Raw genomic sequence first — 15,015 nt, 5'->3', positions numbered from 1 at the left:
TTCGTAAGTAAAATACGAATTAATTTGTTTATTTATAAAATCACACGTACTTAAATCAAACTTAAGAACATCACCGCCGCCCTTGTGGATAATTATCGTACTCTACATTCACTCATTTTCAACAACAAAAATTCGACGCAAACGCCTATCTCGATCGTCCTTCTTGTATATAGCTTCGTTAGCTAACTGCACGCTACGAGCATATTAAGGCTGTTTCTTAAGAAACGAAAAGATATTCTGCCCTCTGGACAAATCATGTTATTTTGTCCAAACCGAATACGGCAGAGTTCGCATAGTTCTTGGTCGTTTAAAAGGTTCCGAAAGGTAAGGTTAAAAAGTCGCGTGTGTTAGTATAATCTTGGACGCTATATCTCTTTGGCATTATGTACGAGGACTATAACGAGGTAAAAAGAAATTTTCAACAACTATTATTATGTATTTTGTTTTTGTTTTCGGTCATTTTAATTTATATGACTTTTAGTACGAACCTTATGACGAATATGGACCGCCGGATGTACACGCTGAGCCATATGACAGATTAAGCTATCGTCAAGTACCCGAAGTGGTACGAAAGTTTCTCGTCTATTTGCGAAATTGCATTAACGAAGGAATGATTTTTGAAATTCAAAATTTATACGAATCATCGTTCCCAAAGATTTCGGAACAATTGTTTGATAAATCGTCTTGGCCGGATGCATCGAGCATTGCTCACATCGTCGACAATGATCTAGTATTTCTAATTCTTTATAAGGAACTTTATTATCGCCATATCTATGCTAGGATGCAAGGACCAACGTTGGAGCAACGTTTTGCATCTTTCTATAATTACTGCGATTTATTCAATTACATAGTACACCCGGATACACCCGTTCAATTGGAACTGCCCGATCAATGGTTGTGGGAGCTTATCGATGAATTTGTTTACCAATTTCAATCGTTCACGCAATACCGTGCAAATTTATCCAACAAAACGCCTGATGAAATAGAGAATTTAAATGCCCACAGTAAAATATGGGATGTCCTCTGCGTTTTAAACGTTCTTCATTATTTAGTAGACAAGTCTAATATAAAAAGACAATTAGAAGTATATGCGAGCGGAGGGGATCCCGACTCTGTTGCAGGAATCTTTGGCAGACACTCGTTGTATAAGATGTTGGGGTATTTCTCCCTCGTTGGTCTTTTAAGATTACATTCTTTACTGGGCGATTACTATCAGGCAATTAAAGTTTTAGAGAATGTTGAGCTATATAAAAAAAGTGCTTACTCTCATGTACCAGGTTGTCAAATATCCACTGCTTATTACGTTGGATTCGCGTATATGATGATGCGTAGATACGCGGATGCGATTAGAACCTTCTCTGGTATCCTACTTTATATTCAACGCACCAAACAATTGTTTGCAACTCGAAGTTACCAGAATGATCAAATTAATAAGCAAACGGAACAAATGTATCATCTCTTGGCAATTTGTCTTGTTCTTCATCCGCAGTGTATAGATGAAGGTTTGCAGCAAGCATTAAGAGATAAAAGTTATCATGAAAAGATGTATAAAATGCAATACGGAGATCTTACAGAATTTGAGTCATGTTTCTTATTCGCGTGTCCTAGATTTTTATCTTTGACACCACCTAATCCTGATAACTTACATGAAGACTATGTTAGAGAAGCCATTAGACATCAAACTCAAGTGTTCATGGATGAAGTCGTGCAACAAAAAATGTTACCTACAATACGTTCTTATTTGAAATTATATACGACTTTACCTTTAAGCAAATTAGCTACTTTTATGGGTAGTGCCACTAGACAAGACGAAAGCTGGGATTTGGACAAAGAAGTTAACATATTGACCATACATTTGTTATCTTTCAAACATAAGATGAAAAATATTGTGTGGACAAAAGGTGCATCAGGATTAGATGGCAAATTTCAATCCGGCTCTGAGGTATATCTATTTTTATTAATCTTGTTATAAGACATGCTAATTATTACTGAAATAATAATTTACAAATTCAATAATTATACAAATAATATTTTTACAGTTGGATTTCTATATAGATCACGACATGATTCACATTGCAGATACAAAAGTAGCACATAGATATGGAGATTTTTTCATCCGTAAAATTTTAAAATTTGAGGAATTGAATCGCAAATTACATCACATCAAAATTTAATTCAAACAATTTATTGTATGGATAAGTAAAAAGAATAATAAAATTTCATAATAAAGAAAATATATTTACTTCTGTTATTAATTCTTATAAGGCACTATTGCTATTGTTTACTTATTTCTATAACAATTATTCATACATTCTACCTAACGATAAATATATGCTGTAATATTATAAATATTTTTCATTAATATTTATCAATATTACATTTCGCAGTGAATCTCACGGAAAAACCAAGTATTTGCAATAAAAAAGAAATTGTTGGGAAAAAATACATAGGAAGAATTTCATCTTCTAATCTTTTTTGCTTATACCTGTACCCATGATCCATATATCTTATTATTTATCACTAAACAATCCCCTCCTAAAATAATTAAAGAGGAGCTAATAAAATCGCCTAGGGCGATTAACGAATGAGGACAGAAAAAACAAAATGATTAATATGTTTAACACATAAGAATAATATCATTTTTATGATTCATTTGAATAAAAGTTTGGGATAAAAAAGCGACAATAATTTGATGAATCATTTTGAAAAAATCATTAGTACCTACCTGAAAAACACAACGCTACGTTCTTTGCATTGATCGATTTTATATTTATATATTTATATATTTATATTTAATAAAATGAGAAGAGGAGTGTCTTTGTAAGAAAAATTCAAAGATTATTAACCCTTTTGCTACGGCAGTGTGCTCCGTCGGAGTGACTCCGCTGTACGGACCACCGTGCCGCCGGAGTAGCGACACTGTACGGAGCGGGTCTCAGGTCAGGCAGATGACGCCGTCTATAGGCGACGCTCGTAGCGAAAGGGTTAAGCATTTAAAAAAAATATAAGCGATAAGACAAAAACGTGCGTTTTAAAATGAATATTATTTTTTTATGCCAGCAAAATGATATCTTTCAAATAATTATAGTCGAGCGTAATATAACTTAAACTGATTTCTAATACAATCAAGAAGTGCATTATGTTTGATCTAAACATTAATGAATGTTAAAAAACTCACAAATGATGGGTGCATTGTTAACTAATTTTATATTATTCTTTTAAAGGGACAGGATATATATTTTATTTATATTAAGAGAATCACCTCAACGACTTTTTCAATTCAAAACCTATACAACATTTTTTCAAAGTATAAGAACGATTATTTAAAAATTTATATGAACTAATAGAGCTTCTTGTTAATACATTAACAGCCGGCCCCGCGAAAACACGGGTTTCTGTGCTATTCAGTGATCAGTGAATAAGGCCGGCGCTCAGGCCTTAAATGTCTTTCAGGTTACCGGCTGTCAATGTGTTAAGATAAAAAATAATGGATTTCTTTCCATTCCCCTTAAAAAAAATCCATTCATATAGGCATATTATATGTATTCTGATTGAGGAGATATCGTATCATGATTTCTCTTGTAGCATTTTACACGCGGCCGATAAAATATTAGGCTTTGTCGACGAAGCTGGCAATTTGAAGCCACTAAGATAGTGAAAAAATCTATTACCTCTCTTAATGTTTGCCGCAATTCGATATTCTTCTGTTCTACATATCGTTCTAACGCATGGTAAGTAATCTAAGGAAATACATCGATTGTCTAAAGTATGAGACGTAATTTGCGATAAAGCACTATCGACTCCTTCATTTAATTGCTTTTTTAGGCTTAATCTGCCTTGATATGGGATTCTATTTTTACCAATTAAGTGATTTTCTTTAATTATCTTTCGACTAATCCATTCTCCTATTTCTGAACTTATACTTTGTGAAACAGAGTATGGCGTTGTGTCTTCCATTAGAGATAAACTGGACTGCGGTTTGGTACATACTATATCGAGCGCAGGATCATTAATCTCAATTAAGGATGATAGCAACGATAAATAATCTAACTGACTGGCTAAATTATTTAATATATTTCTATTATTATTCTTTACGTAGCCTTTCGCTTTTTGTTTTTTCGTTTCTTTTATAGCCGGCTGGTATAGATAATACTTCATATCTTGCCAAACAAAGTTTCTCGAATTAAAAGGATATTTACTTACATGCGCGAAACCCGAGACTAGCAGATACTGCAATTGCAGTAAAGCTTTTCTTAAATCCCCATTCTGTAGAAGTTCCTACACAAATATAAATTGTCTTATTAATTATCTGCCTTTTTGTTTAGTATTCTACAATATGCACATTAGATAATACTTACTGCTAAACATTCGCACGAAATTTTAAAGCCTGTTTCTGCTAACGAAATTAATTTTAGTAAAGTTGATGCTCTATTACCAACTACTTTTTGGAAATAAATTCGATTTTGTTCGGGAGCCATTTTATTTAAATGAGGGCAAACATCTTTGCACGTCATTACAATAGGACGTTTCGTGTTGGACACCAATTGGGATATAGCAGAAATAAACCCTTCATCTTCTTCAAATATTAAGTCAATATCTTCTAAAAGAATTAAGGAATTTTGTGATGAATTATTTGCCTCTTTCAAAATTGGCTTAAATAACGATTTGCTTCCGTTCTTTTTAATTCGGTGTGATTTAGTTGCTTCGTCGAGTTCCTTAAAAATTTTTTTTCCCGTTCTTCTAGACGAAGCATTGACTTCCAATACGCTGCAAAAATATTATAAATCTTAGTGTTCGTGCGTGGGCGCACTGACTCTAATATGCTTTAACTAATTGATTAAAAAGAATCATTTTTTAATATTTCAAATGAACAAACCTATAACCAAGCTCTTCCGTAACGGCGTAAACAGCAGCAGTTTTACCACTTCCATGGGGCCCCAATAATACAGCTACTTGATTATTTTTCTGTTTGCCCGTAAAACTACAATCTGATGAATAAAATTCATCCCCGCTGCTACTAGCTTCTTTATGTACAGACAATTTCCAGCGACTTAGCCAATCTCTTAGCTTTATTGCAGCATTTTCGTTTCCAACTATTTGACAACTATTAGTCGGTTTATATTTTTGTGTCCAAATATTGTTTACAATCAGCTTTTTATCGCATTCTTTCGTTATATCTTTTTTTGTTCTCTTACTTTTTGATTTGTCTGATTGTACCACGTTAAATTTATTCTTTGCTATAGAATTAATAGTTTCCCATATATTTCTAGTATCTGAGCAATGCTTTTCTATTTCTGCCAATACTTCCTCTGTATTTTGTTCAATCGATGCATTTATAGTTATTTGAGATTTACTTAATGATTCAAGAGATTGAGAAATATATTTATAATTATCACCATTATATATCATTGGTATATATTTCATATTTGGTTTTATTCGAATTTTATGCGTATGTAATTCGTCGTTAGTTTGAATTTTATTATTCAATTGCTTGATATGACTAATTTTTGGAAAAGGAAAGTAAGTCAAATTGCAAGTAGGTACTTTTTTCTCCACATGTTTACTACTATTATTAATCGTATCCGATTTAAAAAATGAACGTTTTGCAGCCTCGGTTACAACGTTTGGCTTAGATTGTCTCGTAAAAAGAGGCGCTAGTTTTTTATGAGGTTCTCTTTTTAAAGTATTACTATCTATAATTTGCGAATTCTTGGAAATTTCCTTCGTATTTGTATTAATATAGTTCTCATTAAAATTTCTATATTCGTTTATGCATGTTAATTTTTTGATTTCTTTTTCGACAATAATATCGTCAGTAAAATCATTTTGCGTTGCATGGTTAAGAGAAGTAGTCAGCTTGTCAGAATTATTTTCTTGACCATTTATTTTTAAAGATAATCTTGCACACTCGTTGATATTATTACTTGATGTTTTAGATAGTTTTTTATCTTTCATCTTACATTTGATTTTACTTATCGGAGAATATAACATTTCTTCGTCGCTATCTGCATTTAAAAATAACAAGATATAATAACACAAGTTGACATGTTCACAGAAATGCATATCTAATGCAGACAAAATCAGAGATCAAAGTGTCAAAAATCATTGCCATCGACCAAATATTATTTGGGAGACTCTAATTAAATATTTCATCATTGATAATTAATACGAAGAAATGTAATTTTAATTAGGAGTAGTCGTATATAACCAGCGCTCTATATTATATTATAAAAATTATAAATTATATAAAATAAATACATCTTACCGGATGAAGATTCCTTACTTTTTGGAGATAGCATTTTAATTCTTAAAGACCATTTAGGTTTATCACGTTGCAACAATCGTGGATTTTCCTCTACGCATAAATTTTGTTTCATTTCTTCCAATTTTATTAAATCTATTTTATCTACATTTGAATATTCCGTTTGTATGTTCGAATATTCTGATTGAATATTTTTATTGCCCATTTTCTTGTATACAGAATCTGATTTAGTTTTTGCTACGTTAGTTAATGAATTTACCATAGGTTCTTCTGACATATGTACATCGGCTTCTACAACTATAGTAGACGTGTTAACTTCTATTTTATCTTTTTTTTCTAGTCCTATTGCCGATTTGCTTTATAAGTAATCAAAACGGGAAAGAAAAAAAAATTAAATAAATTATAAATACTTGTCTCTTATAAAAAATTAATAAAATTTAATATATATATATATATTACCTGAGAAAATTTAATAAATTATTTGTTGTAGGATAATTATCTTTCTTAGCATTTTCTTTAAATCGTTTCAAACGTTTTTCTGGAATTTCTTCTATTTTCTTATCATCTTCTGTATTGGTAAGTTTTCTCTTTGAATGACTTTTTATGTCTTTCATAAGTAATAATTTTGATTCGGAGGAAGTATCATTTTTCAACGAAGGGTGCACCAATGAAATATTGTCTATTGATTTATTTGGATTCATAAGAACTTGAAATGCATTAGATTGTTTATGTTCATTAATAGGCTCATAAACGATACCTGCTTGAATTGTTTCTTTATTAATTTGATTATTGCTTCTAGGTGCAGTATTACATTTGAATCCATTATAATTTTCTATACTACATTCCATTTGAGATTGCATTGAATTTTGTTTGTCTGTAGATAAAGAAAACTTACCATTTATCTCGCTTTCTAACGCTTCAGTATCGCTATCCGATTCTATTAATATATAATTAATATTAACTTTTGGAAGTATTTCTTCTTTCGTTTTTCCAATACTATCTTTATTTTCTTTCTCCTTAACCTCTCTTGTCGATCTTTCACTGCTTGCAGCTCTTTCTTTTTTTCCCAACGATTTAGAAAATGGACTTGGAGTTTTATCGATTAAATCATTTTTATTCTCAACGATATTGCATACCCTGCTACTCGAATTTCTACGAGATATCTTGATTTTGACACGAGTACGTTTTTTTCTACAAGAATATTCTGATCCATCCTTTAATTTATATATATTATTTAATTCAGACGTATTTGGGCATGGTTCACGGGATTTGACATTGTCTTGAAAATAATGAGTAAGATCCTTCATCGTCGAGAACATATTTACAAATTTACTATCCAAATAATTATAAATAATATTAATTAGAACTTAGGGCGCGCAACATCTACAACTTTTTGGCGGCAAAATGCGCTAACAATTTTAATTGCTATGTTTATTTCTATGTAGAGAGCGCTTGCATCTACATTTTCACCGAAGACAATTTACAATAACATTTTTTGTATTATCCAATGAATCGTAGAAATAGATTTAAAAAATAGATTGTAAACAACATTTTACCTTTGTTGATTAGTCGAGCAATGGAGCTATATACAAAAAGGACGATCGAGATGGGCGTTTACGTCGAATTTGTGTTGTTGAAAATGAGTGAATGTAGAGTACGATAATTATCCACAAGGGCGGCGGTGATGTTCTTAAGTTTGATTTAAGTACGTGTGATTTTATAAATAAACAAATGAAATTAATAGTTCTCTTTGATGTTTTTATTTTAATTACGAAGCTTCGTTGTTTTAATCACGAAGCCTTAATTTTTTTACAAATGTGAATTGTAATTGAATTTTTTGTTTAAGATGGTGAAATATTGTGTTGTGTTGGATTGTATTAACAGTAAAGAAAACTAGTCAGATCCAGCGAATCGACGCGCTCTCTAGTGGCAATAGAAATCGTCCTTTCATTGTGAATATTGTAGCCACATTTATAACACAGCGATCGTCCTCCTTGTATACAGGCTTCATGAGTCGAGCACAAAAAACATGGAAACTACACAAGGAGTACGAACTCAAACGTATTCATTGCCAAAATCTGTCCCCGCAAATCGTATATTTAAGTTTTCTTTTTTCACTACTAGTGTAGTCTCCATGCTTAATAAATACAAATTGAATTTAAAGTCCAAAATCTGTAAATCTTCTATATTGTATTATATTTATAATTATTCTTTATTTTTGTTATTATTACACTTGGTAGCAAATTGGATATTTTAATGATTAATTTAATTATATATTATAATACTTCTAGAACATGTGTATATATATTATTATTAATAATTTATATATTAAATATATATTAAATTATTTAACTGTTATATATATAAAATTATTAAAATGTACATCATTTTCGACTAGATAACTTTGTATGTACTTGGAATGTTAAAGTAGAGTTTTTATTAAATCAAGATTGTTGCGTCGAATGGGGTAGCCTCGATCTTTGAGCACCTACATAAATTACTTGTCTATGTTCATCTGGATGAATAAGATCATCGGTATGTTTCCAATGCCATTTCTTTTCGCATTCTTTTACACGCTTATTATCGATGTAACTTATAACACAACTCGTTGGTACCCATATAATTGCAGTGATTATTATCACAGCTCCTACTATGTTATCCTTCAAAAATCTCATTACCTTGTTAATATTTATGTCCTCGATAATATCCCAGAAACGTTCCACAACGTCTTGTACCGTTTTCTCGCATATTCCCTAAGTACGATGCAGATAATTAATAAAATAAAAAGTCTACAATTTTAAAAACATAATTTTAAGTATTACCTTATTACAAAAACCTTGAATACAAGGTGTACCATCGGGTAAAATATCTTGCGGATCAATAGGAAAGCATGTTTCATTTAAACTCATTCTACAGCATCTCTTACATGCATCACCAACTGTAATATTAATATGTTATTTACACATACTTCTTGTATGTAATGTAAATGATAAAAATTAATCTTAATAGAATATCAAAATTTACTTGTATCACACATGCAGCTTTGCAAACCCTGAGTCTCGCAATATGGCACACATTTGCCAAGACGACATTGACCACGTTCTAAACAACCGGTACCATCTTTCATTGGTGGAGATCTGGGACATTCGCTTGATGCTCCAGTACAACGCGATTCTTGTTCACAAGTTGCGTACTGTGCGTCTCTACATTTTACTCCTACAGGCATATATGCGCAACCTTGGCAGCAAGGTGAATTTTTATCACTGTAAGATATGGAAACATATGTATTAATGCATGAAAATAAAATTAAGAAGTTGTATTATGGTAATAATATTACCTGCATACTGCTCCTTGACTTCGTCGTAATTTACAATTTTTGTCACAACATGGATCATTATCTTCCGTTCCTAAAAGTCCTGCGTCGCATTCCTCGTCTCCTTCTACCCTCAAATTACCACAGAAGGATTCTTCAGGTTCTGAGAAACAACGACCTGATTTAGCTTGTAATACTTTCCTGATGGATCTCAAACTGCATGGTGAAAAACGCTGTACATTTAAAAGATTTTATTTAAACAGATAAATAAATTATACTTTATATATATATATTTTAGCTTTATTTAGTTATTAATACTTTGATTTAGTTTAATTAAATTTATTTGTTACATTTATCTGACCTTGTTATTAACGTCATAACCACTGACACTATAAGTGTACATTAGATATGATCCGCCTTGACTAGCACTTGGACTGCATTCCTATGCATCGAAGTTATATTCACACACATTGCAGTATTATATAAATCATATTCATGAAATTATTTAAATAAAAAAAAGAAAGAAATTACAGTTATATCAGGATCATGTTCGGAGCCCCAATTATGACCAAATTCATGAGCTGTTACTAAATCTGCTTCTCTAGTTATGACTCTTTGTCCATAATGATTTCTACTAGAACTCAGTCCCGAATTTAAATAAAGTGTATAACCATTTTTGAAATATTCTGAAAAATATATGAAACAAAATTTAAGAATAAAAATACTAAGCTTCGCGCTTTAATAATAAAATTATTATTTAAAATTTTTACCTGGTGTACAAATACCACCTACAGAATTTCTACGTGGTGATCCTACGTAAGCTAATCCCAAAATACCACCTTCGAATTTCAAATCAGTAAATAAATGGGCTAAACAAAAATCCTTATGACTGTATTCCCGACTGAAAACCTGCACATTCAATTTAATATTTATTTTTAATTATTTGTTTTTAAAAAAGTGATTTCTTGTAGTTGTACCTCAAGCAATGTTCGAACGTCCCATTTTTCTCTGACCATATTGTAATGTGTCTCTCCACCTCTTACACGTGTTGGTTCGCTATGAACAACTATTTTCTTTATAACAAAGCCCATTCCTTTAAATCCGTCTTGTTCTTGACGTTCTTGCCATAATGTGTCATTATAAATTTTATGTACCCTGTCTATCAAACTAATCTGTAAATTATATTAATTCAAAAAAATTATCTTTCTCAATATTATTCATATTTTAACCCTTTGCAATCAAAGTTATTCTCGGTCATCACTTGACCTGTTATTTTGTACATTGCCCGGCTTAGATCATTTAAAAATAGCTGGAAGAAATTCACCAAATATGCAGAAAATCGTCTCTAATTTCTGGTTTGCCTGAGTGAAAAAGGCCTCGAGTGCAAAGAGTTGAAATTAAATTATTTGTAATTGACGTACCAAATAGTTAATTGTAGTTTTGGTGCTACTAGCACCCATTTCTTGATAAAAACGATAGTCAGCTACCAATAACAAAGGGCATCTTGTTTTTGTTGGCGTATACTCGTACGTTTCCGTTTGTCTTTTAACTCTGTTGTATTCACTTCCTTCAAAATCACGATTTTCTATGAATTCTTTGTCGTCTTTCACTGGAACCTCTTCCAAATAAAATATTTATTTTATTTTCTTTTCAATTCTATATTTTTTTTTGGTAATGTCTTATGGTAATATACTTACCCATATCTTCTTTAACGTATCCACACGTCTTAGGATTACCATGAGTATGACCTACCCCATTTTGATAATGTTCCCAGCTTAGTTTAACATCCGAGGATTTGTAAATGATCATCGTTTCATTTCCCAAATGAGGAAGGTGTCTCCACGATGGCTAAAATTTGCGCTTACTTAGATAATCTAATAAATTTTAGAAAATGTATATATAAAATATTTATATCTTACTTCAATGTGAAATGTGTCATCAGAAATAGTAATGCTCGCCGTTACAATCCCTTCATCGATGTGTACTTGAGCATGAGAATTAATTTCTCCAAATACTCGTCCATGATAAAAACTTTCATGATCTAAATTTAAAAAAGATTGTAATTATTAATATGTTAAAAGCTGAGCTTTCCATTTAGACCACGATAATTCTTTAGTCATAGTCAATAATTCTATTAGTCAAGTGTTGACAACTACTGATTGACATGGCGTTAACACAAAGTATACTGTTGTTTATTAGTGATCAACGTGGCACTTAATATGTTAAATATATAATAATGAATATGTATTTTTATACATATAGTTTAGGTTACATACCTAAATGAATTGTTTTTTCTTTTCCATCACCGTTGACTTCGTAAGCTTTAAAATTGGAATGTATCACTTCTCTTCTTGGTGTTAAAATAAGGCGAAAATAACTATAACAATAAATAATGAAACATATTAAATAAAACAATATACTAAAGATAAATATAATTATTATTTTGTATACGTAAACTTTACCGTCCATGAGAATAAAATTCTAGTTCGCTTATTTTATTATATGGATGATAACTGTGTTGAGTGCCTCGTTTGACAATTCTATGTTGAAAGTTTGACGTATGTACAGTTTCATAATATTTTAAATTTCTATGAAGTGCATCTACAGAAAAATGATAATTAAATAGAAAAAAAATTTAACAATAAGAAAAATCTTAATAATTAATAATATCAATTATTTATAATTTGTTATTAAACAACATTTAACTTACAAATATCTTGGCAGAAGAAAATACAATAAACAATTAATAATTTATAAAAATATTTCATGTTTGTAGTGTAAAATTATTCATAGATTAGGTTAAGTACACAATCATATGCACATTCATATACTCATTTCTTATTTGTAGATAAAAACAACATTTTTATGTTAAAATTGTTTTAAAACTTTGATAGTGTTAGATAATGCATTTAATGACATTTTAATACAATGGTGTTAACGTTGATATTATACTCTTGTATATATTACATATCTTCCAAAAAATGTCTAATCATAATCCTTCTATTTTTATTGTTTTCTTATGCTTTGTAATTCACTGAACAGGTTAAGATCAGAAATATAACACACTTTCTATATACGGTGCGTTCCACTAAGCGCTCACAACGATCACGCTCACGACCACAGTTTTTCCCGTTCCACTTACCTACGAGCGTTACTGTCCTAAATTCAAGTGGAATGGACTATGGTGCGTTTTGAGCGTGGAGGTAATAATACAAATGGCGAGGTAGTGAAAAGAAAGTAAAAGATTAAAGAGGTTAAGATTTAATCTGTAATCCTTCATGTCAGTTTCACGATCGCCATTTTTATTGTTGTCAGTTTCAAAAAAACCGCTAATTTTCTCAACGCTCACTACGACCCACGTTTTCAGATGGGTCGTTGCGGGCTTCGCGTGAGCGTTAGTAATGACGTCATGAGAGACGTTTTCGCCGCGACCACAACGATCGCGGTTGTTATGTGGAACGACTAAAGGAGCATTTTGATCGTTGTGAGCGCTTAGTGGAACGCACCGATAGTTACTTAAAGATAAATTTATTTTAGAATTTAATTTCTTTTGAATGGAAAGAAATTTGAAAAATATTTCCTAAAACATTAATTTTTTTCATTGTAATTTTATTAAGATTTTACAAATGCAGGTTGCCCAAGATAAACTAAAAGTGAGCTTTGTGTGATTACAAAATTAATTATATTAATAGCATACGAAAAAGTTATTTAAAACTTTTAAGATTATTTTGTTTTCCTTTTGTGTGTTCTTAATTTACTTAAATTTTATTATTTTGTTGTCCTAAAATCTTATCATACGTTAATTGAATAATACATTATTGTATCTTAAAAATATATGGTATTTTAGATTTTAGCTATTCATGGATATCATCAGTCCGATGTCATATTTAAAAGTAAATTAGGCTCTTTGCGTAAGGGCTTTAAGAAACAATTGGATTTTACATTTGTAAGAGCACCTCATAAAATTCCAACTGAAAATGAACTTGTCAAAGATGCAGAAGAAAGTGGTACATTATTGTTTATTATAATTATTAAACTTAAATCACTAAGTCTAATAATTATTGTTTATTATAATTATTTTAATATTTAAAAAAGAATATTGCTTATGATAATTAATTATGTTTTTGTATATATTAGACTATGGTTGGTGGTTCAATACCGAAGATCGTGTATTCAAAGCAACCGTACCAAGTGATCATTGTATAGGCTTTGAGGATAGTTTAGACTTAATTTTAAAAACATGCCAAGAACAAGGTCCATTTGATGGGATTCTTGGTTTTTCACAAGGCGCAGCCTTTACTGCTATTTTATGCGTTATGCAGCAAAGAAAAAGTTAAATTTTTATCTTATGTTATCACAATTGTATTATATAAACTAGTTATTTATATCAGATTAACTGTTCGAGTCCCAAGGAACACTGTTCAGATTTTTTGTCAAAAAATAAAACGAATGTGCAATTGATACGTGGTCACACCATTTGGCATTTGCCAACAAAATTTTTGTAAAGACTCTTGGGACTTAAATGGTTAATATAAAGAATATGTGTTATGTATAATATAATTCGCAATTTGTTTTACTAAAACGTTATTACTTTTTCAGTGTTTCCATTTAAGTTTAATTTTGCCATTATCATATCGGGATTTAAATCATTATGCATGCCACATGCTGAGTACTATACAGAAATAATAGATATACCTTCGTTGCATATTTATGGTCAAAGCGACAAAGTCATTCCAACTGGTAAAATAATTATTTTCTTTTATACGTACACAATAATAATATTATTTTGTTATTAAGCAGCTTTATTACTTATTCTTTCCTTAATTTTTTCTAGATATGACTGAGAAAGTATGTGATTTATTTAAAGATTGTAACAAAGTTATACACGAAGGTGGACATTATGTACCTAGTCAAAAAAATATTTATAAAACTTTCATTATGGACATGATGGAAAGAAAATTGCACTAATAAATTTCTTATGATAAATTAATTATTCGATTAATGCGTCAAGATCGATACCATAATTTAATTATATATATGAAATTGTATTTATAAACAAGACTTACTTTTATGATACATAAAGTGTGCATTTTTACATCATAAGTTTTATAAGAAATAAAAAAAAAAACCTCGATATAGTAATATTAGCAAATATATTTAAAACTTACATAAAACATTAACTCTCTGTACAAAGTGAAAATAAACACAATTTCATAATATCATTAGCAAGATTTAGCAAGTTACAATTGCATTTATTTATTTATTACAACGGATGTTAAATAAAAATGTTCTTGTTAATAAAATTAAAATCAATTCGTGAAAAAACTCTTTTACATATAAAATGTACATATAAATGAATTGTTAAATAAGCTGTTGAATCAAATAATATGGAAGGCAAAAGAAACAGTACGTTTCTATTAGTTGTATAAATTTGACCAAG

The 15,015-nt window shown here is 30.3% G+C and overlaps 4 protein-coding genes across 8 annotated transcripts; 2 read left to right on the top strand and 2 right to left on the bottom strand.

Annotated features, from left to right (window-relative positions):
* Window positions 1–104: 104 nt before the first annotated feature.
* On the top strand, window positions 105–2,247 carry LOC106793969 (eukaryotic translation initiation factor 3 subunit L). The gene is made up of 3 exons (XM_014761295.1): window positions 105–404; window positions 482–1,942; window positions 2,040–2,247. Exons 1-3 carry the CDS (start codon window positions 384–386, stop codon window positions 2,172–2,174), a joined length of 1,617 nt encoding a protein of 538 aa, XP_014616781.1. The 5' UTR covers window positions 105–383; the 3' UTR covers window positions 2,175–2,247.
* A 56-nt stretch (window positions 2,248–2,303) lies between these two features.
* LOC106793967 (ATPase family AAA domain-containing protein 5) lies at window positions 2,304–8,000 on the bottom strand. Of its 5 annotated transcripts, none has more exons than XR_001382484.1 (6): window positions 6,722–8,000; window positions 6,266–6,618; window positions 4,877–6,005; window positions 4,359–4,767; window positions 2,726–4,278; window positions 2,304–2,535 (listed from the first exon to the last, which is right to left on the bottom strand). XR_001382484.1 is itself a non-coding variant. In XM_014761289.1 (6 exons), the coding sequence occupies exons 1-6, from the start codon at window positions 7,579–7,581 to the stop codon at window positions 3,568–3,570; spliced, it is 3,327 nt and encodes a 1,108-aa protein (XP_014616775.1). In that variant the 5' UTR covers window positions 7,582–7,999; the 3' UTR covers window positions 2,304–3,567. The 5 variants fall into 5 exon arrangements, 4 of the variants coding, with proteins under 4 accessions (XP_014616775.1, XP_014616776.1, XP_014616773.1 ...); XM_014761289.1 differs by having other exon boundaries at window positions 2,304–4,278; window positions 6,722–7,022; window positions 7,158–7,999; XM_014761290.1 differs by having other exon boundaries at window positions 2,304–4,278; window positions 6,722–7,019; window positions 7,158–7,999.
* Window positions 8,001–8,582: 582 nt separating this feature from the next.
* Window positions 8,583–12,436, bottom strand: LOC106793988 (ADAM 17-like protease). Its single transcript, XM_014761335.1, has 14 exons — window positions 12,286–12,436; window positions 12,038–12,176; window positions 11,852–11,952; window positions 11,495–11,616; window positions 11,273–11,423; window positions 10,997–11,193; window positions 10,553–10,747; window positions 10,346–10,484; window positions 10,107–10,261; window positions 9,937–10,017; window positions 9,600–9,808; window positions 9,287–9,525; window positions 9,085–9,200; window positions 8,583–9,015 (listed from the first exon to the last, which is right to left on the bottom strand). Exons 1-14 carry the CDS (start codon window positions 12,341–12,343, stop codon window positions 8,707–8,709), a joined length of 2,211 nt encoding a protein of 736 aa, XP_014616821.1. The 5' UTR covers window positions 12,344–12,436; the 3' UTR covers window positions 8,583–8,706.
* A 559-nt stretch (window positions 12,437–12,995) lies between these two features.
* LOC106793989 (UPF0483 protein AGAP003155) lies at window positions 12,996–14,970 on the top strand. The gene is made up of 5 exons (XM_014761336.1): window positions 12,996–13,228; window positions 13,423–13,582; window positions 13,713–13,907; window positions 14,175–14,315; window positions 14,410–14,970. The coding sequence occupies exons 1-5, from the start codon at window positions 13,202–13,204 to the stop codon at window positions 14,541–14,543; spliced, it is 657 nt and encodes a 218-aa protein (XP_014616822.1). The 5' UTR covers window positions 12,996–13,201; the 3' UTR covers window positions 14,544–14,970.
* Window positions 14,971–15,015: the final 45 nt, after the last annotated feature.

This window comes from Polistes canadensis, unplaced genomic scaffold, assembly GCF_001313835.1.
Source record: "Polistes canadensis isolate GaletaPanama2010 unplaced genomic scaffold, ASM131383v1 scaffold_21, whole genome shotgun sequence".
Taxonomy (NCBI): domain Eukaryota; kingdom Metazoa; phylum Arthropoda; class Insecta; order Hymenoptera; family Vespidae; genus Polistes; species Polistes canadensis.
This window is presented reverse-complemented; position numbering and strand designations above follow the sequence as displayed.